The 27026-nt window shown below is 42.2% G+C and overlaps 1 protein-coding gene across 3 annotated transcripts in view; it reads right to left on the bottom strand.

The window, feature by feature from the left end:
• Window positions 1–458: 458 nt before the first annotated feature.
• Window positions 459–27026, bottom strand: part of LOC126043906 (tropomodulin-2) — a 37039-nt gene continuing 10471 nt past the window's right edge. For 2 of the 3 annotated variants that reach the window (XM_049812860.1, XM_049812858.1), the window contains exons 2-10: window positions 26410–26618; window positions 24454–24610; window positions 12743–12865; window positions 11210–11296; window positions 7817–7947; window positions 7091–7198; window positions 6678–6821; window positions 6205–6349; window positions 459–4073 (exon numbers count right to left, since the gene is read on the bottom strand). In XM_049812860.1, the coding sequence (XP_049668817.1) occupies window positions 4039–4073; window positions 6205–6349; window positions 6678–6821; window positions 7091–7198; window positions 7817–7947; window positions 11210–11296; window positions 12743–12865; window positions 24454–24610; window positions 26410–26535 (1056 nt within the window). In that variant the 5' untranslated portion in view covers window positions 26536–26618 and the 3' untranslated portion in view covers window positions 459–4038. The remainder of the gene's footprint in view (window positions 4074–6204; window positions 6350–6677; window positions 6822–7090; window positions 7199–7816; window positions 7948–11209; window positions 11297–12742; window positions 12866–24453; window positions 24611–26409; window positions 26619–27026) is intronic. The other variant, XM_049812859.1, reaches the window with a different exon arrangement.

Genomic DNA, 27026 nt, shown 5'->3' with positions numbered 1-27026 from the left:
TTCATATGCAGCCTTAGATGTCTACATGCATCACAGGAATCTGATCCAAGTGTCTCAGACAGTGACACGTTCTGAAAATGGGAGGTTTTAATTTCCTATTTATTTGCTTTAGAGAAAAGTGCATCTCTTGCTGCATCTTCCTCTGAGAAGCTCAGAGTTTCACAAGCATTCATTGAGTTGGGAGGCAGGAAAGTATTAGGTTGATGTTAGAGTGTGCAAACTGAGCCATGGACAGGTATAATGAACTTGCTTTAAATCTGGGAGGTCTGTTAAACCTGGGAGGAGAATCCAGGTGTCTCTGCTCCCAAACCTGGTTCTGAGCACCCAACCACCATTCAAAAAGCTCCAGCCCAGTGCATGTAATGTGGGAGGAAGAGAAGGTTAAACCTGGCAGATAATCCAGACGAGTGAAAGCTGCAAGAGCCACAGTGGAGAAAGCTGCTTAATCTGATGCGAGAGCATCGAGGGAGGCTTGATTCAAGGCACAAAACCATGAGAAACTGCAAAAGCGTAATCATTTATGAAGATTTATTTAGAAAAACCACAATGCTGGGGAGTCACTGTTACATAGCGTGGCAATTCCCTTCCTCTTGAGTAATATGCACCACACTGTGCTCATGCAATTACTTTTGTTCCAGAGATAACATCTTCATCTAGAGTTATACATGTACACATACGGTCCTTAGTGCACACTACAATTCACGTATATGTTAGGACATGCACAAACTTGAGCTTTTCCATGAAAAAAATGTATAAAAAATACAAACCAAACTGAAGCTGTCAACATGAGAAGCAATGTGCAAAACCAGACAGTTACTCCTGAATGTTTGCTTAAGAAAAAAGGACTCTTCTATCCCTGTTCCCCATTCAGCGTTGAGTATGCCAGATGTCACTTGAAAGTAGAACTTAAAATAACTAGTCACATCCTGACAACCGTCACGTTAGTTGCAGAGATTTTTAATCAGCTAAATAATCCTATATTAATATGAAAATCTGCCTCCAAGCATCACCATCGTGTGCTGCTGTTGTATTGAAAGTTGTTGCAGTGTTTTACTTGTGACGTTCGAGGCCAGGTGACAACCAAGCCCTCGTGTGGAGCACACAGAAGAGGCAGGACTGAGATGTCCCTGGTCACCGAGCCCCCGGCAGGGGCTGGCAGCAGCTGCCTGGAGAAAATGGCCAGGGATGAGGAGTTCTCCTCACGCGTGCTGGAAGGAGCCAGACCTCCCAGGTCTCCCACCACGGGGTGCGCAGCTCCAGGCACTGTCAGTTAGTGCATGGTGGGGCTGGTGTTTGAGATGATCTCGAGTGCCTGAGGAATCCTCCCTTCAGAGGAAACACGCCTGTGCAGAGAGCGCGGCAGATGAAGGGACGGAGAGCCCACAGGGCCTTCCCCAGCCACGTACCTTGGTCCGTGATGCACACTGTAGCTGGCATGGATGGAGCCACTGGACTGTATAACCACTCGTGTGGCTCTGAGCAAAGCTCTACAGGATGACATGCCGCAGACATCATGAAGCAGCCAGACCAATCCATCCTTGTAAAACTGCTGCATGCAAATACCGACACTTTAAATGGCAATTAAGACTAGAAATGGATTGCACTTGTTTCCCTTAAACACATACATGTACCACTCTTCAAAAAAAAAAAAAAAGGTAACCAATTAAAAAAAATCTTCAAAATACATTAAAAAAAAATTGATTGATAGTTGGGATTCCCTTGGTTGGATCAAAGGAAAAGAAGAAGAAAATAGGGGCAGTGTGGTTCTAATCACTGACATTTGTCAGCAACCACAATCTTTTGGTTTTGGGGGTGAAGATTCTTCCTACCCATGCAACTTGATGCTGGGAAGCCCAGTATGCCCCTGGTAATCCGCATGTTTTTTAAGAACTGTTTATTTAAGCCCACGCAGAGTTCTAACTGTGTTACAGAACTTGTCTTTTTTTTGTTAATGGGCTGTCAAAAGTTTTTCACAGCAAATCCTGCACGGATGCAGCGAAAATCTCAGCAAGACCCCCCTGTGTGTTATGTTTTTTACTTGCAAAGCAAAGGTTTTAGCCTTATTCTGAGGAAGGGAGGGAGAGGTGGAAATCGTAAAGACTGGGACCTCTCCAGGGAAGTAAACTGTGGACACTGCACTTTAGATCCCAGCTCAGCAGACCACTTCAGCAAACTATTTTAAGTGGGATTTAAGCGTACGTTACTCGGTTTGGACTCCAATATGAAGACCAGTATCCAACAGGAACAGCGTTGCCTTGGACCTACCCATTTCCATTATAAAAGGCACGGAGGGAGGGTTCATCCTGTTAGCTTGCACTCCAGCTCTGGTTTCGAAAAGGTCACTCGGGGAAGTATGTCAAACACGTTACCACGGACTGCTCCTGGGGCTCCCCCGGTTTGTTTCTAACCCCCCGGGACGCCCGGCTGCAGAGTGGCTCACGGCTCTCCCCCCTGTGCTGCAGGACCGTGGCCTCCAGCGCTGCCCGGTCACCAGGGTGAAGGCAGCAGCAGGGCTTCGATCCTCTTGTCCTGAAGGAGCTCGGGGAGGAGAGGCTGGTGTCTCCTGGGTAGCAGCACCAGCCCCAGGTGCGTTTCTGCAGCTTTCTGAAAACACTGGTATGTGCGACACCCCTAACCCGAGCCTCCCGCAGCTCTCACAGCATATGTACGTGTAACCAAAATGAACCTCTGGCTGTTAGTGAGAGACAGCTCTTGGCAGTGATAAAACAGTGGTAGAGAAGAGGTTTAGACTGTAAAATACACAAACGGAAACATCGGACTGAATTCTTGCTAAAATTTTGATGCTATTGAGCAGCTGCTTCATGAGTGTTTTCCACTGGGTTAAGATTATGTCCAGCATCTGAGTTAAGGCTCTGATTTAGCAAAGCATTTCTGCATATGCTTAAATCTGCCCTTATTCAGCTAAGCATCGACGTGCATACCTAAGTGCCTTGTGATGCAGGGACAAACCTGAACTGGAGCCTGTAAATTTAAGTTATGTAGCTGTCACAACTACCCTTTTAATGTTTTTTCCTGGTAGCACAGCTGCTCTCCTGGATCAACTATTTAATTAATCTTCATCTAAAAGGTCCTGAGAACAGTTCTGTAATACTAACAAACGTACATAAATACGAGAACTAAACACATGGCTCAAAGCAAAACAAATATTGCTCAGAATACTTGTTTAGATTAAGATTAATAGCTGTAAACTGTGCATTCTAGTAGCAAATAAAAACCTGTTGGCCTAGAAAAAAACCTCAAAACATTCAAAGCCTATAGGATTGGCAGCGCTAATATTACTTTACCACGTGGAGGAAGGATAACAAATATCAGTGTAACATTGCCAAATGATCCACCTAACCTAAGCTTATGTAAACAAGTAGGCTTTGACAATGTTTATGCGTCTAGGTGCGATCCTGCACTTGGACCTGGGCGGGTGGAGACCCAAGAAGGTAGAAGGGCGCTGTACCAATGCGGTTCCAGCTGCCCAGATCCCACTGCAGGGGAGAGGCTTAAGGGTGTGATCCTGCAAACCTCTACTGGTATTACTAGTTCTGCTCCTGGGAGCATCCCACTGCAGGATTCGGTTCAGCAGGACTATACACATATAAGTAAGGATTATTCACAAACATAAGGCATTGCAGAACTTGGCCCTAAAATTTCTATTTTCAGCAGAGAATCCCTTATCCATACACAAGATTATATTTTAACGTATCAACAAGTGTCTAAAATAAGGGTCAATGTCACTATATGTTACTCTCAATAACACAGTTAAGATTCTGCATATTGGCTTCAGTTATTGCAAAACATTTCTTTCAGTAAAATCAAACCAACTATGAATCTTTCTCATAAAAATTAAATTAACCGTGAAAGTTAAAAATGAACAGGCTGTGTTTTCAAGGTTAAAAGGAGACATTAACAGAAATGAGCAACTCGCATTGTAATGGGTTTCCAGTGCCTTCCCTTCTGACCAGTGAACACACTGAGATTGCAGTTGTTGGTGGCCTCCGATCTTGCTTTGCATCCTCTATGGTGTGGCTATTGCCGCTCTCCTTCCACCCGCTTTTTACGAACTAGACCAATAAAACAAGAAAAGGGCAGTCAGTATGGCTTTCCTGAGAATCTAAGGACTTCTCTCACTGGCACGCTCCCTTCCCAGTAACGTGAATAGGAAGGAAGGAGCTTCTAACAAACACTCAGCAGCATGATGTCCATAAATGTCATAATTAATAGATATCAATTCTAAACAATTGTATTGAAACTGCACTTTTCTGTATCACAGATTGTAGAATTTCACCAAGTGCTAATATCAATACATTTTCTTTAAAAATCAGATTCTGAGCTAAAGGTTTTAGATGATGGAGAAATCACCACTTCCAATGCTTCCTCCCAATGGCTCCATTTAGATTTTTGTTACCGTTTTATTGTTCTCTTAAAAGCCACTGTGTTCCAGCTAAATTGATACTGGTCTTCTCTAGTCTGCATGGCAGTGCTCTGGATTATTTAAGCACCAGGCATCAAAAATTACTAACTTTTCTAATTGCACAAGTGTATACTAAAGGTAAGCAATAATATCCTTTTAGAAAATAATTTGAAGTACTCATAGGTGTTGGTATCAGTGAGTACTGGTAACAAGAAAAACATCATATTGAACCTTAAATTATCTGTTTAAACTTCATATGCTCTGATTGCATCAACCATCTGATAGTAAATGAATTAACTCGGGATTCTCACTAGAAACCAAGCAGGTTGAAGTTGCCACTTAGCGAAGCAGAGAGCAATGAGCTTTGTGTTACAGGCAGCATTATTTTGACAAGCAGGCCCATGTGAACTTTCCCAGCACTTAGGATACGTTACAGCTGATACAGAGTAGGTCTAGTTGGGCAGCATTTGCTACTCCATACCCTAATAAAAATGTATTGAGTCTTCTCTGACTTGGCCAGATAAGATTAGTGAAGTTCTGTTCGTGTGATATAAAATTGGGTGTTACATCGAACTGTCATGTCCTTCTTCTGATGCTGAACTGCTGAAGTACAGAACAAAAGCAGTAAAACTGGATGAATGAACGCTTTTGACTATAGAAAGTCAATAACAACAATATAGAACTACAAACGTCCCATTACTTAACTATCGAGAGGTTTATTTCATAGTGCTTTCTTGGCAAATAGACTGCATTTTCCCAAAGCCTACGGTGTAGCATCAGCCATTTGTGTCTGCTTTCCGTGTTTTGTTGCTTCATTTATTTTATTTTATTGAATTCTTTTAGGTATTCTGTCCTACTAAATCTTGAACAAAACCATACAATACAAAAGAAGGAAAATGAAGATTAGGTACAGGACATACATCTAATGGCAACTGGTTAAATAGCGGAAAAAACCCGTCTTTCTCTCTTTGTGGGTGGGATGTTTCAAATACCATTCTGGGACACTAACAGCTTCAGGACCAATAGTATATCATTAGAATGCTTAGGTACTGCTAAACATTAAAACTGCAAAAAAATAAAAGTATGTGTGAAAGAAATCAATTCTAGCTCAACTTTTACCTTAGTTCTCACAGAGAGAAACCCAAGCTGGAGCCAGCAAAGGCATCATGGTTTGACACCCCACTTTGAAGTAGAATTGATTAAAAACATATAGTTACTCTTTTTTTTCTTCTTCTTCCTGTAAACTACTCCTGCCTAGTCATCTCCTTATTCTGTGTATTGAGCACACAGGGCAGAGCATGTCATGCTTGGGTAAAACTTGCAAAGCTTTATTGTCTTTGCCTGTACTTGGTCACACAGGCAGGAAAGCCTTTTTTGTTCCCCTGGTTGGGCAGGCTTGGTCTGTCATGGGCAGGGCAAAGAAGCGAGGACTTCTGTGTTCACTGAACAAACAGGATGGGTTTGGCGCTCCACTACTGGCCACAACAGCCGTCAGGGCAGCTGGAAACTGAGGGTGCTCCATGGAAAAGACTGAAGTAATTCCCCTTCCCAGAAGGAGTGGCAGAAGGAGAAGAATAACAGTGGCTCCTAATCACAGTAAGATCTTTGCTGTTGTCTACTCTAGAGTCGGTGGAGCTATGCATCACCCCTCACATAGAGCGGACTAAATATGTTGTAGAGTTAAAAACTAATCTTATGTACAGACAGGAAGAGTTGTAACTAGGAAGGTCAGGGCTTGGCTCACACAAACAAATTATGAGTAGATGTAGTAGCTATCTTACCCAGATCATTGTTTTTAGTGATAGCTGCTGCTACCCTGGTTCTTGGACCTTGCTTTGTGAACTGGTATCCAAACTTGAGAATCTTCGAGTTCTCCTCCAGCATCTTGGCGATTTCCATCTCTACAGCTGTCCCCAGCTGCTGCCTCTGTTGATGATGTCGTGAAATGTCCCCAAAAGAAAAGAAAATATTTGTTTTCACATGAGAGAGAAATAAGTGGTTATATTTCAGTACTGTGTTGCAAACTACAAAGAGAATCCTGTCCCTGGAGATTTTGCTCTGGGTTTTATATTTGGCTTTGACCAGTTTTATTTAGAAGTTTTCCACTGTTTGGTTGCCTGGGCTTGGGACATGAGCTGCAGAATGACTGAGCCACAGAGGTTGCCTTGACATTGGCAGAGCCCTCTAGGAGAACCCTCTGGGAATCCATATAGAAGGGAAACAAAAGCGGACACACTCAATGCTCTCACTTTACCTGGTTGTCAATTTTAATCTCTGTCAGGGATTCATTCTCTTTCAGTGCATCAATCAGTGCCAAAATACCCGTCCCAGTGATGAAGTTGGACTCTACATTCAGACTCTTCAGTGTTTTGTTCACTTTCAACATATCTGCAAATGCCTGAGAGGTCAGAAAGAGGGAATATGAGATAACGTCTGGAGAGTTTCAGGGAATAAAAGGGGAATCTGCAAAACATAGCTTAGTACCTACAAAGAAATAGAACATAAATAGACTTAGAAGAACACAGAGGTAGGTCAGAAGAGCTTACACTTCTATTCTGCATAGTCCCAGGGAAATTCTGCGAGGGAAAATGAAGAATGCAACCTAAAGCAGCCACAGACCTACTTAAAAATTGTTGTGGTTTTTTTCCAAGCAGTGTTTCAACTTACAATAGCTACAGGGTCATTGCTTCGAGTAGCTGCAAGGCTGAATGTCTTCACATGTGTGTTGCTTTCCAAAGCTTTTGCAAATTCTTTCAGTGTTGGAATAGGAATATTCTACAGTAAAAAGATAAACCCAGTAATTAGGAAAAACAGCCACATTGCTAGACTTTAATTATTGTCAAACCGATTAATAGCCACAGTCTACAAAATGAAACATCCCCGGTGCTTTTAAGAGTATCTCAGAATGGGCAAAGCATCCTCTGCCTACAGGGGCCTTCGGACACCCGTGGAGGCCTGCGCGAGGATGCAATGTCAGCACTGCCTTTAACTGGGTCAGGCCAAAGCCAGCACGTGACCCATCTCTGAGCTACTTTCCTATTTTGCTGCTGGTTGTTCAGGCTCCGCATGCCAGCTCCTCCTCCGTTTGCATGTGTGGGCTAATTGAATCTGGCCGCTGATGATTATATAGTGCCCATGAGATATCTTGCTTGACAGTCTTCTAAAGAAAGGCAGCCAGAGGGAGTCACCCCTTGGGCTTTTAACTGGCATCTAATTCAGTATCAGGCACTGATGACCTTGGAGCCTCTACAACAGTTCCCTCCACACACCCTTCCTGTGTCCTGCTTTTTCTGAACAGTAAAAAGAGACAAAATTTGAGGATAAAAGGCAAGGGCTTTGGAAAGATTTGAATAAACCCTCCTATGATGACATAAATGAAAACACAGCACCTACCTTTATGTTGTTGAGATTAATTTCTATGAGACTAGGATCATTTGCTTTTATCCTTTGTAAACTTGCTTCCACATTGGTCGGATTCGGTGGCTCCTCAAAGATGGGCTTGACCTTTTCACCTTTCACCACATCTGCAACACAAGATCTCATGAAATGTTGACATCAGGAACAGGCATCATCATTTAACAGCCTGGCTTTTCAATTCCCATTTTTAAGTTTGTACTGTAGCGTTCAAGAAAGGGCTTATATGAACCACAAAACCTGGAAACAGGAGTATTAGCCCCGTTATCCCTGCCATGCCCTTTGCACTTTCTGTGCCCCCAGAAGCATGTCACTGGAGGCTGCGGTCACAGAGGCTGGGAAGTATTGTCACAGGCAAATTCCTTTTTAGGTACAAAAGTCCCAGTACGATTAGTCTGAGCCAAAGCAGTTTTAAAGACCGTTGTATAGGATGTAATATACTGCAAGGGTTGCTTTGTTCTTTGTCCAATATCTGTAAAGGAGGGTGTGCTCAGAACTTGCCCATTACATTAGTGAGAAAAATAACCCTGCACCTATGAATAGACTGGGCTAACATAAAGGAACAGGATTAGGATGCCCCTCAGTTTCCTTCTCTTGGCTGGTGCTATCAGCCATGCTACAAATTCAATTAGCTCTTGTAAAATTGCAACATCTGCACTTTCTATATAATAAAACTATCAAAGCATGAAAAGCATGTCCATCTGCCAGCATCAAGATTTATGAAGTCTTTGAGTATTCATGCTCCAAAGAGATACAGTTTTTAATGCTGGAAGCTATGAGCCATAAATACTCTTAGAGATGCATAAAAATCATAGCCTAGAACACAATTAGTACTCCTAATTCCCATTGTCGCGGTTTAACCCCAGCCAGCAACTAAGCACCACGCACCCCCACCCAGTGGGCTGGGAGAGAGAATCAGAAAAAAAGTAAGACTCGACCATTGAGATAAAGACAGTTTAATAGGACAGAAAAGGAAAGGAAAATAATAATAATAATAATAATACTACTATACAAAAAAAGTGACACACAATACAATTGCTCACCACCCGCTGACCAGTGCCCAGCCAATCCCTGAGCTGTGTGGTGCCCCCACGGCCAACTTCCCCAGTTTATATACTGGGCATGACATCACACGGTATGGAATATCCCTTTGGCCACTTTGGGTCAGGTGCCCTGGCTGTGTCCCCTCCCAGCTTCTTGTGCCCCTCCAGCCTTCTCGCGGGCTGGGCATGAGAAGCTGAAAAATCCTTGCCTTAGTATAAACACTGCTTAGCAACAACTGAAAACATCAGTGTGTTATCAACATTCTTCTCATCCTAAATCCAAAACACAGCACTATAGCAGCTACTAGAAAGAAAATTAACTCTGCCCCAGCCGAAACCAGGAGACCCATGCATGTAGTTGTGGAGATTTCATTTATAAGCCCTGACCTCCTAAGCCACTAGGGGCAAGAAGGGAGTATGTTACTGACCACAAGTATGTTTAAACGCTTTTCTTTTATGTTGCAAACAGTGAGTGACTTTGAAGACTTGTGCTCAAGTCTCAATGTACTCCACATTGCTGTTCAGTGTGACATGTAAAGTGTATACCATATCACAGGCCAAAATAAAACCATTATTTTTTTAGCACTCATACTCTTAGTGGAGATGAAGTCATACACAAACCTCGAGCTGGTTTTCACTCTGCTCCCTTTCACCCCAAACTATTTTTTAATTTTTTTTACTAATTCCCTGAGACCTTACATATCCCTGAATAACACTCCAGCCTTCCAAGGGAGTAAGGAATTGAAAACTACTGTTAAAATGCATATAGAGAATTCACCTTGGAGGCAAGGATGGAAAGTAAACACAAAACAGCAAAGCATTTTTTTGCACTTGACTTGTGGCAACAGCCTGCCAAGCCGGGAGCTAGGGAGTGACTTGTGCCTCGTCCTCAGGTTAGACGTCACAGTCTACTCAGTCTAGAGTTAGCAGTATTTTTCATTTTCTACTTCTTGTTGCTTCCCATGAGTTTTATCTTGTTCCTTTAATCATGGTGCTGTTTTGCCACATCGATGGGCGACTTTTGAGATGTCCCTCTTTTACTGAAGCATTTCACTTGGCTAAGGAAAGGTATTGCTTTTGGACCAAAGAATACAGTGATGTGATGATGATTTTCTGGTTCTTAAGGCTGTGATTGGAGCATAGTTTAGCTGACTCACATAGCTGACATTCTGACTCAGTACAACAAAAATATTCTGAAATCTATGTGGATTAGTAACGCCTGTTATGAGATAGATGGCAGCTCGCACAGGGCCCTGCTGGGGGGGCTTGCAGAGCTGTCTTAATCGTGAGAAAAACGAAGTGACACTGTGTCCTGTCTACTTGCCCACCTCCCCTTTAGTAATGAAGGATGGAAATGAAAGTCCTTGGTAAGGATAGCTGCTGTTCTCATGGCCTTACAAGAAGAAAACATTTTTTGAGTACTCCTTCCCTAAAAAAGGGCATTCCACAATTTTGTCTTAAAAAGCAAAGTTTAGCCCACTCGATACCCCAGAGCTTGGAGGTGATGAGCGCTGGACCAAGGCTTGGCAGCTCTCAAGAAAAACTTGGAATTCAGACGTACCCATCTCTCCCCCCATCCAGCCTCCTGTTGGTTGCTGAGCTAAGATCTGATTCACCAAAGGTCCGTTTATTTAGTGCAAACATTTCTGGATTTGTTTTTACTAACTACGGCTCTTGGGAGATTTCCTGAACGATCACACTTCCCGCGTGCCCAAGGAACCACCTAAGAGGTGCCACTGAAACACACTGCCGCAGGACTAAGGTGGAGGCAGCAGACCAGAGAGCGCAGCCGGGGCAGGAGCACATCCGTGCGGTCTTTGCCTCCCTGTGAATGCAGCTTGACGTGACTCTGGTCACAGATGTGACTCTGCCAGGGATTCTGCCACATTCAAGCCCTGTGGTTACAAGTTGTTTTCCAGCTGCGTAAATGCAGGTACACTCGGGGTGAGATGGCCTGGCCTGCGCTGTGGCCACCTCTTAGCTACAGCTCGCTATGTTTTCCGTTTGCTGCCTAAGCTGAAGTGGAATGAAAATATATATGTCTTGGCTTCGTAAATACTCCCATCCTTTCAAGCGGTTCTGCGGAGCCAGCTATTGCTCTCTAGGAAAACAAAGCTCCTTAGGAATGAGTTATTTGCATAGTACTGTTGTCATTACAGATAATGAATTTTAAGATTGTGTTTACTTTAAAGAGCTACCCCTCCTGATTAACGAGATCAATCAAGGTAAGACCCAGTTACATTACATTAAATTAGACCAATACACCCAACCTATAGGTGTACAAGTCCCTAAAGATGACATATAGCCCACGAGAAATCTGCTTGCTTACTTCTCACGGTTCCTTTTCCATCTTTACTGCGGGCTCCTCCTTCATCAAATTTTGGGTTGTTGACCATGTTGTGCACTCCAAGAACAGCTAAAATGTGTAAATACCAGCAAAAGGATACAATGTTAATGGCAGCAACAAAGACTGCAGAAAAATACCTGCTACAAATTCTAGTTTGGTTCCCCAAACAAAACCCCCTTTATAAAATATTAACTGAGGCATGCTTGCTTATAGGGAGAGTCTTTACAGGTCTAAATACTGGAGATACAGACATTTTTAATAGAGATTTTTGAAGAACTGAATCAACATAGTATGCGGATCACAGAAATGCCAGCTGGAAGGAACTGCTGCGGGTCATCTTGTCCAGCCTCCCCCTCAAGCAGGAGTGTTGCCAACATTAACCAGGTCAGCCATGGCTTTGTCTAGCTGGATCCTGAAAACATCCAGGGATTGAAATCCCACAGTCTCTTTGGGTAACTTGTTTCAGTGCTACACTCCTAGTAATTTTTTTCCCTAATATACAACCTGAACCTCTTACTGCTCTTTGTTGTATTGTTTGGCATATCCAAGAAGAATTTGACTGTAAATGTGGTTAGCTCAATAAACCGGCCTTCACACAGAGGTTTCTTATATAAGCACATGGATGCTAACGTGCTTGGGGAAAAAAATAAAATATATATATTCCAGGACTTTAAAATAAATAGTAAGGATATAAACTATTATGAGAGAAATGACAAGAGAAACCAAAACTCCATAACAGAAGCTGCAAAGTTATCTTTTGTGGAAATGAACTTCCATGGTGTCAGAGAATAAATTAGGCCGTGTTTGCTGATACTTCTTCCATAAATTATCTAATTGGACTTTATTCTACGGGATCATGCATTGCGTTAATAATAAGTTACTAACCTGATGTAGACTTTTACTTTTATCACCAGGTTTTTCTTATGGAAAATACTCTGTTCTGTAAGCAAATGACTCTTTAGTTGCTGTTACAGAGTCTATTTTCAGAACTTTGGGCAGTAGCTGCGCTACTCGCTGTTCTCACAGGTCTAATCAGCTGGCAACCAATTTTCTGATTTGAGGAGTTAGATTCCAAATTTCCTCATGGATGCAGAATCTTCACCCACTGCATCCTCTAACAAGTTCATCCTGCCATTTGGGCTGTCAGGGTTGAGAGGAGGTAGCAATAGTATGCTACAAACGATGCGGATGCAGTAAGGTCAATGGTCTCCACTACAGTGCAAGCACCCCAGCCTGCAGTCTACCACCTACCCTTCCTTTCCCCAAATCATGTTAGCCGGTTCATCTTTTCCCCTTGCCTGACACATCAACTATAAGTAGAAGCCAAGAATGCAGTAGCTATCGAGTCATGCCTGAAGTCGTCATGGGCAGCAGTGCATGGCCCACAGGTCGGCCACCTGTCTGTATAGCGAAACAGCTATTTCAGAGACGATCACGAGACAGTCCTGGCGGCAGGTCCAGGCAGAGAAGGACTGGGAAGGTGGGGGGGTGGGTCATACCTATACATTATCTAACCTGCAAGGTCATAGAGCTCGGTATCTGAAGCGCTGGCCAGGGCTTCTTCTAGTTCCGGATCCAGGGTCACTTTCTCTTCTGTACGGGTTTCTATGGGCTTCTCTTTAGGGATAAATATTTTTCCTAAGAGAAGAAAAAAGCCAGAGTGAGTAATGAATTATTGGAACAACTCACCTGCCTCCTGGCAGTGGGGGTAATAAGTCTGTGACAGTGGAACTGCTTGGAAATGTTATCAAGTGCATGTTTTCCTCTTTCTTGCTTGATGCTATCCTCCACACCAGGATCTTAAGAAGAGTCTAAAAATAAAAGGTGCAGTCTTCTGCTCTGTGTTGGTGATTGTTAATGAGGAAGGAAGTTTCCTAAAATAAATGCCCAGGAGCAGTCACAGCTGGGATTTTTCTGAAGTTCCTGTGGCCTTAACCAGGCAGAATCAGGTCTACACAAAAAGCTTGCAGAAATTTCATCCTTGTATTTAAATGAGGCACTAGAAGCAGTTAAAACCATTCTACTGCAAGAACCTTTCCGTTTACCAAATTCCATGCAAGAGCCTGAGAGCTCAGCAGCTCTGTTCTTTTCTAGTAACTCAGTTTAATTCCCAGCGTCTCCGTGAGTATTTCTCCTCTGTGTCTCCTGATGATCATTCACATAAATAGCCTTGTCCTAATCACCTGTGCAGGCCTGGAAAGTCTGAACTGAACTGAACTGAACCACATGTTCCCCAAGAAAGACTCCTGACCTGTTTGTCTCTCTTTGTATACTGCTGTTACATTGGGGTCAGCAGGTGTGTGTTTCCACGCGATATTCCCCCAAGACTAAAATGAGGAAACCGTAGCATAAATCCAGAAACAACACAAAAAGTCCCACTACTCCGTTAGCCTGCTATTACAGTTAACCACAGTCGTGTGACGATGTAACTGCCAACGCTTGGAGCGAGGCCCTTCAGATCAGAGCTAGGGCTGCACTTCGGTCACCCGCGCCGCTAGGGCTCTTCTCCCACTCAGTACTTCCCTGCACCAAACCCATACAGTCAGTAACACCTTAGACGATGCCACGTGCAACAGACGGTGTCATTGCTCCCAGAATTCTGTGAATTCCCATGTTCTGCTGTCCACCCTGGAGGAGTTCCCCTCACCTTGTCCCTAGCAACTACTTCTCAAGCAGGCTTTAGTTAATCCCATTGTAACGAAGCTGTGACGACCTTTGGATGCAGGTGGCTTTGGCCCACTGTCAATTGTAAATTGTCCTTTTGTGCAGCTCTGTAGAATTCAGACGTAACGTTTGAAGCATATCCTGTGGCTTTCTGAATTGTCTCTAAAATAGTTTAATTTTAACTGTATTAGTGATACTATTTTGTTACCGCTAATAAATGCAGTTCACATATTCAGTGTTGAATTACAGATGCTTTGCCTCTGGTTTTTCAACACTGTCATCCTTTTGTGGCTTAATTTTTCCCCATTATGGTCCAAAATATCATTTTCATGTAGATAATACCCAATTCATTTATCTCTTTCATACAAGTTTGTCTACAGCAACTTCTATACTGTCAGCTTCCATGACTGAGGTCACTGAATAAGCTCAGAAAAAAATCTTAATGGAAATTTCTGAAACTCTGGCAAGGTTTACTGAGGCAGGATTTGCATTATTTACCCTAGAGACATTTGTACCAAGGCTAAATAATTTCCGAGTACAAAACTGGACAGAAGGTTATGTAGAAGGCAAAGTTGTATCGTATTATGATTCATTTTTCATGCGATATTTTAAGTGAGTAATTTTTTAAGAAGAGGCTTCTAGAAGATAAAAGCCTTTGTGGGCCAAAGGTAAGAATCACTGTAACTTTCACCACACACTCAGTGATGTGAATCAGAGACAGCCATCCCAGCAACATCAAACAAAAGTCCAGTGGAAATCCGGGAAGGAAATACTCTGTGAAGATAGATAAGTCGTGCTCTCCAGATTTCATAACAGCACAGGTGCTAAGATTTCAGACCCTCTCTGAACTTCCACCTAATCTGAAGTGTTGGATGGCAGCTTCCAGACACCACTGACCAAGGCTTAACTTGATGCCATACAGATAACATATAAGGAAAAACATTCACAACTGTGTTGGAAGCTGGAAGACCAAAATTAATCAGAATATCTGAGTAAACAATCAATAGTGAGGAGTACCGTCCATAAAATATTTTCCTTTCAGATCCCTGGTGGTTCCACATGAGTTTCAAGTAATCATTAAGTCATCTGAGATCTTGAGAGAATCCTACTTATCTTTATCCTGACTGATAATACTATCCCCTAACAGCTATACTCCACAGAGCCATAGCTTGCGTGAAACATCTCTCGTCAGGCAATAAGCGATTCTTCACGGACCCAAACCCCAGCCACCCTGTTAACAACGGCTGATGGAAGCCTATACTTGCACACGTAACACTGTAAGGGGACATAGGACCTCGAGACTGGTGTACACTGGACACGATATGTAATGCAGTCGGTCCTCTATGGACTTTGGATGTGGGTAGGCCAAGTAGCTTGTGTAGCAAGAAGTCCAGGGGTAATGGAAACTACTACAGGCTCATACTTTTTCTGTGCAGTTCACATATATAGGAATACAATTTTTAAGCATTTGTTTCAGGCATACGTAATTCTTGGATGGCAGCCCAAATCTTTTAAAATGTGTGTATGACTCCCGATGATAGTTTCATTTAAAGCATTCTTGGCAAAAGTTTTAGGAAAAAAATCTACTATTGGTTACATGAAATATTTAAAGGGGCAAGGTCATGTCAAAGATGGTAATATATATCTTTAATATATGTGGGCCTTGCTGGCGTCCAGTGGCGTTTTAAAAATACTCTTTTTTTCTGCTATCTAGATAAGAACATTCTTTTGCATTATCCCACTGTGAAGAGATGCTGTAGCATAGCAGATAGAGGTTAGAAGAGCTTATGCATTTAGCACGTTATTAGGAATTCATTAGCTGTTCACCAACTGCAAAACTGTGTGTCTCTGTTTATAGATGGCTGTCAATCAGTTTTCCTTCATTATTTTAAGGACAGAGTTTAAAGATTCAGGACTTCCCTCCTAGTCCCACATCTGTACATTGTAAATTCATTATAGAGTGCCATCATGGAATTCACTGACAAAATAAAATATGGATTGTGGCTTGCTCGTTTCAACGGTCCAGCTTAAATTTAAAATTTATTATTTGGAAGAAGCCGTGGAAGAGTAGTGACATTTTATCATTTTAAAGTGAGATTTATGAAGAAAGGCTGCTGCTCTGGGTGCTCTTTATATTCATACTGTACTTTAGAAGATACTTTATTATAACATTCTGTGTGGCATAATTAACGTTGGCTGTGTTACTTTTTGCCTCCAGAATATGCTAATGCTCTGCGCTAAGTCTTAATGGTAACTAGCTTATCTTTCTACCAATGAAAAACACAGTGACAAAAGTTATGTTTACACATATCATACTTAAGCTACATCAGTGTTAACAACACAAAGATAACCACATTTATGTACAAAAATAACATATTATTGTGTTTAATTGCAAAACAAAATTAAATTCCAGTAAAAAAAAAAAGTAAGCATTAAAATATCACTTTGTTTTTACACATGCATAGAAACCCAAAATGTCTGGAATTCAAAGTGCTTTTTTTCAACATGAAATTTTAAGCGTAAATCAATGCAATTCTCCCCTTCTTTCTGTCAAACTGGGATAAGTGCCTGGGGTGATGTGGATGACGACTGAGGCAGCTGATTATAACCCAGGGACTTTCTGACTGTGAGTGCACTGAGTGGGGATTTGTCCTGGCTCAGTCTAACAGCAGACCTATTCCTTTTCACACATGCAAAACTTCTATTCAAACTGAAATATGATATAGTTCACGTTTTACTCAAAAAGAGGCTCGGGGAAAAGATCCATTGAAAACCAGAGAGAAGAAGGATTCAGTAAAAAGGACTACAGAGAGACAGAAACGTAGAGTGAGATAAAAGGAAAATAAATTCTATGAAAAAAAAGAAACACCTTGGGTAGAGTCATAAAACCATAGACATAATTTTGCCACTTGGTTTCAGCAAGCTCTGATTTCCTGCATTATGCAAATGCCCGCATCAAAGCAATGTCAAAGTAAAGCAAGGAAATGAGATGTATCCCTAACTTCATCTCCTTATACAATAATAGTTAACTACATAGCCACAAATGCACATATATAGCAAAATGTATTAATTAAGCAGGGAAATACTTCAAGTGTATTTTTTCTGAAGCAAGTTTGTTTATTGTTATATAACGGGAAAAAAGAAAAAAAAAAGAAATTTGCATAGCATAGTTGGTAGGATTTTACTAGGGTGTCCAATCTAAAACGCACTTTAAGGATTTCATTTTCATTTATACTTTACAGTATTTGGAACATCATTTCTGGTACGTCTTCTCTCTGCCTTCCTTCTTATCTCACTAGACTTTTGCCAATAAATATAAATTGCCACCATCTTTATTTAGTATAAATACTTAGAATTTATTCCCACCTTGTATAAGCTAAAACTCAACAAAGCACAGAGCAATGGGAAATAAACCCATTTATACTAGCTGTAAAAACGTCCTTTTCTTTAACATCAGTTTTATTAAGGATAGTTGATTTTATAATACAAATGCATTTTCTGCCATAATTGTAAAACAATAATGTACTTTCTTTTCCTATAAACTCTAGTTCAGATTATTGTACTTTCAAGAAAATATCCGGTTACGCTTATTACTTCTTACTTTTCAACGAATCACTGACTACAGTAAGTGCCTGTTTATTCTCAATTACAGAATGCTACACTGACCTTAGAAGTGAAATTCAATAATCTTGGAAATCTGCCTTGCGTAAATCACAGGCACCTGATTCACTTTTTCCATTTTGCACTATTCTTTTCTTTTGAGGCTTGCTTAAGCTCCTCCCTACAAATAGTCTATGAAAATGGAGCTAAATTAGTTCTTATCAGGAATAAATTTTGTATTATGAAGAAGAAAACGGGCCAAGTTCAAATAAGTGTGAAGCTGAAAGCTAGTAGCAATTAAAATGCAGTTATCATAATTGCTGCTGTACTGTTACTCCTGGATTAGTGTCTGCATGTTCTATGCCTTATAAATTACGAAAACAGAATAGGAAGGTTGCAAAGTTAAGCTTTCCGAAGTTATTAAATCTGTTGCGCGTATACACAAAGAGTGAAGTTAAATTGCACCAGCGCCTTTGACTTTGATTGGCGTGCTGCGATTCTGCTGTCTTAGCGACACCCCTTGAAGAGTTCTTCTGAAAAGATACTTTCTCAAACAAAAATAAACAAAAGCCAACCTATGAGCTTTAAAACAGAAAGAAGCCCAGAATTTCATCAGACCCTCAAATGGATTATCACAACAGTTAGGATCCCTGTAGTCCTACCACAGCAGCCCTCTGGATTACCACCTGGATGACCTGCTTCACCAACACAGCAGAGCTCTTACGTCTTACGTCTAGCAGAGGAGGGAGAGAGTCAAGCTGTGCCGCTGGGCTCCAGGTTCTCAGGGACACCAAAGGACCCTGAAACCTGGGCAGAGCCAGATGCCACACTAGTTACGTTCCTCTCTGGCTTCTTTTCTCCCACCCCGCGCACCCTTCTCCCCTGGTCCTTTCCTCGTTGTCTGTCCCCTGTGCCGTCCCCATCCCCTGTGTCTCCTGGTTTTGCACGTCTTTGAACCCTGACCCTTCCCACCACCTCCTTTCCCTCTGCTCTCTCCTCCTGACCACTGCTCCCTTCCACAAAGCTGCCCCATCTAGTCCTTCATCCCGGACACAGTCACGCAGCTCCTCGAAAACCAATCCCTCCACCTCCCCGCACCAGCCCTTCTGCTGGCTGTTTACTCCTTTTTTTCCTCCTTTACGGTGCCCCTACAAAGCGAGGGGAGCTCTGTCAGAGCAGGAGAGAGCCTCCCTGCCCTTGGTTCTGCTGTGGCGGTGGCCTCTCAGACGAGCCATTCCACCGAGCATCCCTCAGAGCCCACGCGCCCTCCAGCCGGCCATGCCGGGGCTCGGCGGGCACCACTGCGCTGGCTGCACGTGCAGGCAGAAGCTCCGAGGGCACAAGCGATACTCACTGCAGGGGGAATATTTGGAGAACGCTATAATAAACCGCATGTACAAGAAAGTACGATATTTTGAAGATGCCAGATTCAAGAGTATTTCCCTGGGGACCGCAAAGGGCATACATTTCAAGTCCCCTCTTCAAAGCATGGAGGCACTGCAGCTCATAAAAAAACAGCTGGAAAAATTTACTTTAGATGGCTAAACCAATGTGTTTTCTCCTAATCTTGTTCTTGGAAGCAGCCAAGTCCTTTTTGCTGACACTTTCCAAAAATTCAGCCCGAGGCAGACTCTCAGCATGGGAAATTTCAGCGTGAACTGTGCGAGTTTGGCAAAGTCATGAGCAGCTGAAACAGGGTCTTACAAAAGCATGCAGTGAAAGGCACCGGCTAGAAGCATTACTGTTAGCAACTGCGGCACTTTCAGTGCTTTAAGAGACAAACATCGGTTCTAAATTTAAGCCTGGAAAAACAGGAAAAAGGTGGCAAAAATTTAAACAAACCGTTTCAGCATTGGGGGTGAAAAGACTGCCTTTGTCAGTCCAAGAAAGATACTGTGTCTCTAAACTAAACCCTAACTTTTTTATATAGAGTCTGTTAGAGAAACTGGAATTGGAACTCATTAGCATCTACTCTATGACTTTGACCTTCTGAAAATTACTGTCGTTATTACTAGTGCTGTGTATTGATACTCTTCTTGGCACAGCACAACACGCAAGATAGATGGTCTTTGCCAGAGCAACTGAAAACAGGGGTTTGCCCAAAAGTTCTCTGGTTTAATCATCTTTATTTTCTTCCTTTTCCCTTTTATCAGTTGGCTAAAAATGTCAGCATTTAATCACATACAAACGTGTTCCACTTCCCTTTCCAGCCACAAATAATAACAGCCCAATCCACTGGAGTTTTTCCATGACTTTGAGGAGAACTGGATCAGATCCAAGATGAAATGGTTTGGCAAGGAGCAGAAGACCTTGTAGAAAACAGGGATAATGGTGAAGGGTTGAAACAGCCATCTTTATAGCAATTAAAAATGACATGGCCAACTTTTCATATCTAAGGATATTTCACAACAACAGAACTTTTTTCAATTATGTTTCATTAGTACCATGTAGTTAAGAGAACCACTGCAACAAAGCAGAAACAGAAATGTTGTTAATAGTTTATGTTTTTATTACAGTAGTACTCAGATCTTAACTGAGATCAGATGTACATACCACATTCAGCAAGAGAAAACATGCAGCATTGCCGTTGCTCTTTAATATTTTGTGTCTGCATTGCCCCTTACTTTCTCCACCTTCTCTTTTCATTCGTGGACCTTTCATGAACTTGAAAATGATACAGAAAAGGCTTCACGGTGATCGAAGTGTGATAACTGGCTGTTCCAGCTATACGTGTTAAATGCAGCGGGTCGGTCTAAGTAACTTCTGTAGTTCATCAGGTTCTACGTAAGGATTTCTAGAACATGTATCCTAAGTAGGAACTAATCCAAAAATACATAAACGCTTATAAACTGCCAATCACTATGGCTACAATTATCAGCCCTAACTCCCTAAACCTCCATTGCTCATTGATAACGAACCCCCTGTTTGTGGGAATGGCTGATTAATGGCTGTGTTGCACAAGAGTTCCTGAAAGCCACCAGATCGTTTCCACACCACAATGGGAGCAAACACTCACCACGGGGACGTTCAGATGAAGCACCCACCCCTGACTTGTGCTAGGGAGGACGCAGGGTAAAGCAGTATGAAAAAATTGCTTGGTGGCCAGGTTGGGTGTGCGCCCGTCCAGCTGTGACCGTTCTGGCCCTGGTTCAGTGCAAAACTTGGGTTTTCATTGAAATTTGAGACCTATCCCATACAGGCTTAAAACCTTTTTTTTTTGTACAGCAATTAATGTAGTACATTAACAAGCTGAAATATGGCAGAGGGCCAAAACCCTAATGCATGCCATACATTTGATCGGTTTTGCCAAACATTTCCAACCTCTCAAAACCACGATTACAATCAAAAACGAGGCAATTCCCTGCACAATCAGCCCCCCACCTTGAGCTCATATTTAACATTTCCTGTGTTTTAACCACTCTGAATATCCCTGTCAGCTCTGGAATTTGTTTTGGCTTGTTTTCTAGCACAATCAAAACCTTATGGTTGTGTGTTCAGCATATAGAGACCAATGTAGGCAACTGAATTTTGTCCTTCAGCAGCTGCTCAGTATTGCTTTTTGGTCAAGAACTCTCTAATTAGACATTAACAACAAAAAAAGAGAGGCGGAGACAGTAGATACATCATTATTTTTTATCACAGACTATTCTGGAAGGAGGATATTTTAAAGGCTACCTTCTTTTCAGCTCATTACTGAAATTTCAAGTCAGTATCAGCTTTGCATGATAAATGTAGGAACTGGTAAAAATGTCACTTAACATTTGGTAGAAGCATCCCACTTTCTAAATTTGAAAAAATAAATGCTTTCCCAGTGGCAGACAAATATCAAAGTACAAAACACTGACAAAAGCTTAAACAACACTTGACATATTCTAATCCTACTAACACACAAATATTCTCAGGTGGTAAGTAGTGCCAAATGGTACATTGGCATCAACACCTCCCATTTCTAATTATACACAACTGGATGCACTTTAGAGCTGCCCCAGAACTTAATTTTTAACTAGCAGAATTAGTGTAAACTTAATTTGGGGCTATTTACAGTATGGCTACATTACAGTGCTGCTATAATGTAAAGAAATCATTTATCAGGCATCTATATATAATATAATCATATAAATATTTACCAATCTGTAAATACACCTTGGAGACCATCAACATGCAGAAGGTGAGGAATAAGCTTTTCCTCAAGAGATATCCTTCTTTCATTTCTTTTGAGGATGCATTTTAAAAATGTAAATTATTTACCCTGAACTAATTACTAAGCTTTGGAAGAATACTAATTATTCTCTAATTAAAGTGACTTTAAATCTAGCATGTAGTATCATAACTTGGAAATGTCTTTGCAGGATTGCTTTATTTCCTTGCACAGAAAACATCTTATAAATGCAAATCAAGTAATTAATATTTTAATACAGTCATTCTGTTACTGTTTTTTTCAACTGACAGTCTCAAAATAAGTAATGCTGCAGTTACAAGCACAGATTCTAGGATCCAGAGCCAGCCACACATGGCCTTTGTGCAACATTCATCACGTTTCACCAGATTCACCCAATTAGCAGGATTATCGCACAATTCACGGGAAGATTTTGGTACATTTGGCAGATGGAGATTTCAGTCATATGGTTTATGAGGCTCAGATCCTGCATGAAGTCTCTGCAGTGCAGAGCAAGAGGGAAGGAGAACAAGAAAAGGAGGCAGCGAAGCCCCGTGCTTGCAGTCTGGTGGTCTTTCTGTAGGACACTTCCTACCAAGCAAGCCAGGGGCAGCCGCAGAGTCACTCAAGGACCAATCAGGGCTATGCCAAGCTCAAAAAAGCCAGATTCTTTCTCAAAGCCAGTTCCCTTAAAGCAGGACAAAAATGACACTGTGCAGTCCAACCACTTCTCAATGGTCAAGGTACTGGACTTCATCAGAGCTCAGATTAATCCAGTTATTTCTAATATTAACAGAAAAGCAAAGGGTATTTTCATGGCATTTGGCCTTTGCCTTCAAAGAAAATCTAGTAGAATTCTTTGTGTTTAGATTATAATTGTAAAATGACTGCAGAAATCACAGAACATGTGGTTGTTTTCATTTGATTTAATCTGCTAAAGCCGATACTCAGGGTTTGTCAGGAACTGGTGTTGTACAAGGAACAGGAGAAATTAAGGGAATAACTCCTTTAGCCTAAAATGCTGTCATAACCTCATAATTGTGATAATTCTTTAAATTGTAATTCTGAAGTAAATGATCACAGTGAATCAAAAGTCAAAATAAGAATAGCTTTAAATGCTAGCATGGCTGAATTCACTCTGTGCTGAGGGAAAAGTGAAATGTGTGGTTATTTGTGTGTGTAAAGCAGTGGTATTTCCACACCAGAGACACCAGGAATTAACAAGCAGCACTAATAAGCACTTTAAGGGCATCTGGAAGCAAACGTAGGAATAATACTGCTTTAGCCTCATCAAAAGAAAACCGAAATAGAATAAACAGGCCAGTACGTACAACAACACTGTCAGGGATTAGTTTTGTAAAGATCAAGCGCCAGTCCTATGGGTATATGCGATTCCACACACCGCTAATTTTTTGTGTACTTATGTTTCAGGCACGTTTGGAGATCTCTGACATGACTACAGTGCAAAATGCGAAGTCTTAGCCCTAAGTCAGTAAATATCAGCAAGATGAGACCTGACAGAAGGTGTTGGCATGCAGACCTGCAAGTGCTAACTTGTACTGCTCTAACACAGTGGTCTGTAGGAGACTGGAAACAATCGGTAATAAATCCATACCACAATAAGCCACTTCCCTTTCTGTACAGTATGTGCTTGATCACTCCTGCTACCAACAGGATCACTGGAGTGTCACTGCATTTCAGTGGGCTCAGAATCAAGCCTGTGAATAGCAGTAAGCGCAAGTTATGATGGAGGAAAAAGTAGGTTAAGGAATATGCAGCGTGATATAGCATCAATCAGATCTAGCTGAAAAACGTCTCATTTGTCTGAAGCCAGTGTTTCAAAGACTGAGAACACAATGTAATGGTAGTAACAACTCTTGGCCTGCAGATAACTTTATATACCTTTGGTAATGATACATAAAGTAAAAAATGCCGCCTTTGACTTTCCTGAAACACCTGCTTTCCCTTAAGCCGATCCCACTGAAATAATGGCAAATTCATTAGATGGCCAGAAATGGACCCATAGTAAATTCCTTCTTGAATGAAAGGGTGGCCTGAGGTGGGCATTTTTATCCACTTTATATAAATGAGGAAAAGGACATAATGGTGCTAAAGGAACATTGTTCGCTTAAAAATATGACTCTTCCTGCCCTAAGGTTATCCTATGAATGATTAGAATTAGGTTTTCCTGTTTTTCCCTTTTTTTTCCTGTAGCTGTAGGACAAGGGGAAGCAGAGAAACCGTCTGCATGAACGGCATTGCCAGATGTGCTAGTAAACAAGTGGAAAAATACTTATTTTTTGTAAGTGTATTCCCTGAGCTATTATTTACAGGAATTGTAGGCAATACTTACTTAGAAAGGCATTTATACGTTTCCTCCTAAACACCTCCCCCACTACAGTACCCTTGCATGGGCCTAATGTTTAATGTGGGAATAGTCCCAGCGAGGTTAGCGAGGCCACCTTTGTCCATGCTTGACTGCAAATAGGGGCGCTTGCTGATCTGGGAGCTGCTGACCGAGCCCTTTGCTGGACTGGCGCCCGTGTGTTCCCATATACCCACCGACAGGCCTGATTACACCTGCCGTTATGACTCCGGAGTAGCAAGGCAGACCACTACGCGGCAGATGAAACCACCCCTTCATCTCCTGCTACAACAGCTCCAGACCGGAGTCCTGAGCTTCGCCCTCCCCAGGAACAGCCCGCACCTCTTTCGTCCCAGCGTGTTCCACAAAAAGGCCAGGCGGCGGCGGGTGCCTGCGCCCAGGCAGTCCGTCACTCAACACCGACACAAAGAAGGACGGTACCTTTCTTTTCCCCGGTAAATGGTACAAAGTCTTCTCTGTCTTTGTGCTCAAGCGCTTGCTTCTCCAAGTACGAGAGCAGGCGTTCTCTGTCAAAAGGCCCCGTGGCAGGTTTAGTGGTCTGGTCCTTTTGCCGAAATCCCGCTGGAAGCAAGGCATTCTGTGAAAGGGAGGGAGGCACGTAAAGCAGATGAGGCAGTTTCATATAGCGTTCCAAATTTCATTTCAATGTCGCTGGGTTTTAAGTGAAATCATTCTTTGCACGTTACTCCACATAATGCTCCTCGGTGACAGCAATAACACACATTACCCTAAACGTGACCGTTAAAACCAGGATATCTGTCAGGCTTCTTGACTGCACCACCTATTAATACTTTTATTAACCATATTTACAATCACAGCACCAAAGAACTAGGCAAGATCAGAGCCCTTTGTGTTACGCATATTATAACCACAGAGTTTGCAGTCCAGATAAATAGACCAGGATAAGTTTTCTACACATTTTCTTCTCTTCATTTACTCTTTTGACTCCCCATTTTTATCTCTCTCTTTTCATTTTTTAAAAAAATTCCTTTCGTTCTAATGCAGATGGCTCTTGGACTTCAGAAATGAATGGCACGCACAGAAAGTAACTGGTGAATGATGTGGACTTCAGTCATCTGGAGTACGCAGGCAGCGAGCAGACGAGGTCGCACTTTAAACATGTAGCTGTGTGACCACGTGACTGCTTCTGCATCCCATAATATAGGACGATGCATAAGGCTCCTACATTTCAGTCCAGGAAATCCCAGAAAGGAGTACAGGTACGTGGACTCTGCAGTGCACGTGGAGTAAAGCCAACACGTTGAAGATGCCCCAGAGTACTGCAGAAACGCTTCATCGTTGGCCAGAACGTGCACAGTAAATCTGACCCATGGCAAATATCCAGCGAATTCTGAGCACAGCCGGTGAACTCAAGTCACTAGACATTTCACCTATGCATGTGCAAATGTGCCCAGAGTGCTACAAATTGACTCCACGTATGTAGCCCGACTCCAAATGCACTGCAGCCTGTTTTGTTTGTTGTGTTTGGTTTGGTTTTTTTAATGCCCTGTGTCTCCATTTGAGATGCCAGATACCGGAAAATACCAGAAAATGCACCGTAGAAGTGGTAGTAGTGAGGGAAGTGGCAACATGGAGGGAGAGAACGGTAAAGACCACCCTTGACTTCCAGCTAAATTTGTGCTATAGAACTAGAAGCTATAAATCTATTGTGTTTTTTCAAATTTATTTTGTCTCCAGAGCAAACAGATTTTATCTGCCAGTTTACCTGCCAATTTTCAAACTCCTACATCAGTTTGGAAGGTTTTGGGGCAGTTACAGTCAGAACTCCCATCCAGCACGCTTGCGACTGTAACCTTGTTACTGTAGGACCAAGTGGTTCCCAGGCCAGAGATCTTTAAATTCTTTGTGAGAGTGTCTTCAAATATCCAAATTATCCTGGCTCTCTAGAAAATGACAGTTGTGTAGCTGAATCTTATTTTTTTCTCAATCGTGCCTAAATATATTCTTTTCAGCTAAAAATATCTGCGCTGAATGACACAGTCAACAGATTTCAGAAGTTCAAAAGATCTGATCTTCACAAACACACATTATGTTTGTTTGTTTATTGCTGCGCTCAGAAATAGCAGCCATAAAAATCTTCTCATCGTGCTGCAGTGTACAAACATGATTAAAGATTTAGACTGCAGACAAGCTCATGTCTAAATAGACAAGGGATAGAGAAAGGGCACCGTGACCGGCACAAAAGCAAGTAGCACATCACAGCAGGAATAAACCCAAAATGTCCCTAGCTGGGCTGCTCATACTTTAGGGTACACTGCCTCTACTGTAACGGAATACAAATATAAAATGCTGCAGTATGTGGCATTTATAATAGGCAGCTTTTGAACTATGATGCCCCTGGCCCCCATCACTAACCTCAGGATCGAGGTCATCGAGAACATGCTCTAGCTGTTTCAGTTCATCCTCTGAGAGTTTGCTGAGTATTTCATCTTCATTGATATTCTTATATTTCTCCAGCTCTTTTCGGAAGGGCAGAGACATGGCTCCTGCTGCACTGCTCCACTGATGCCGCTCGTCAAGACTTCAACCATCCAGGAGCACCGAGCTTCTTGCAGCTTGGCTCACTGTTAACAATAACGCATTATGAGTATCTCCGTTCAGCTGATACAGTCCTAAAAAGCCCTCACGCTGAGAATCACATTTACACTTTGTTAATGAAAACAAAGCAGCAAGATGTCCTGGCTCAGCAGAGGGGCTGTGGGAAGCGCTGGGGCTGCCTGTGCAGCAGTAGCCAAGGAAGAGCAAGGAGGGGGACAGAACGCTTGGGAACCTCATGGGTGCAGTGGCAAAGAGAAGCTTTGAGACATAGATAAGAAAAAACATTGGGAACTTATCCTTTTCCATAGAGATAAATCTGGGGGTTTTAATTTGCTTCGAAACAGCAGTATCTGCTTGTTCTTTTGGCTAAAGGCAGAGGAAGGCTGCGGAGTCACAGAAAACAGTCCAACACTGACAAACAAGAAACAAAATGT

This window comes from Accipiter gentilis, chromosome 10 (genome assembly GCF_929443795.1).
Source record: "Accipiter gentilis chromosome 10, bAccGen1.1, whole genome shotgun sequence".
Classification (NCBI taxonomy): domain Eukaryota; kingdom Metazoa; phylum Chordata; class Aves; order Accipitriformes; family Accipitridae; genus Astur; species Astur gentilis.
Note: the sequence above shows the minus strand (reverse complement) of the source record. Positions and strands in the feature narration are given on the sequence as shown.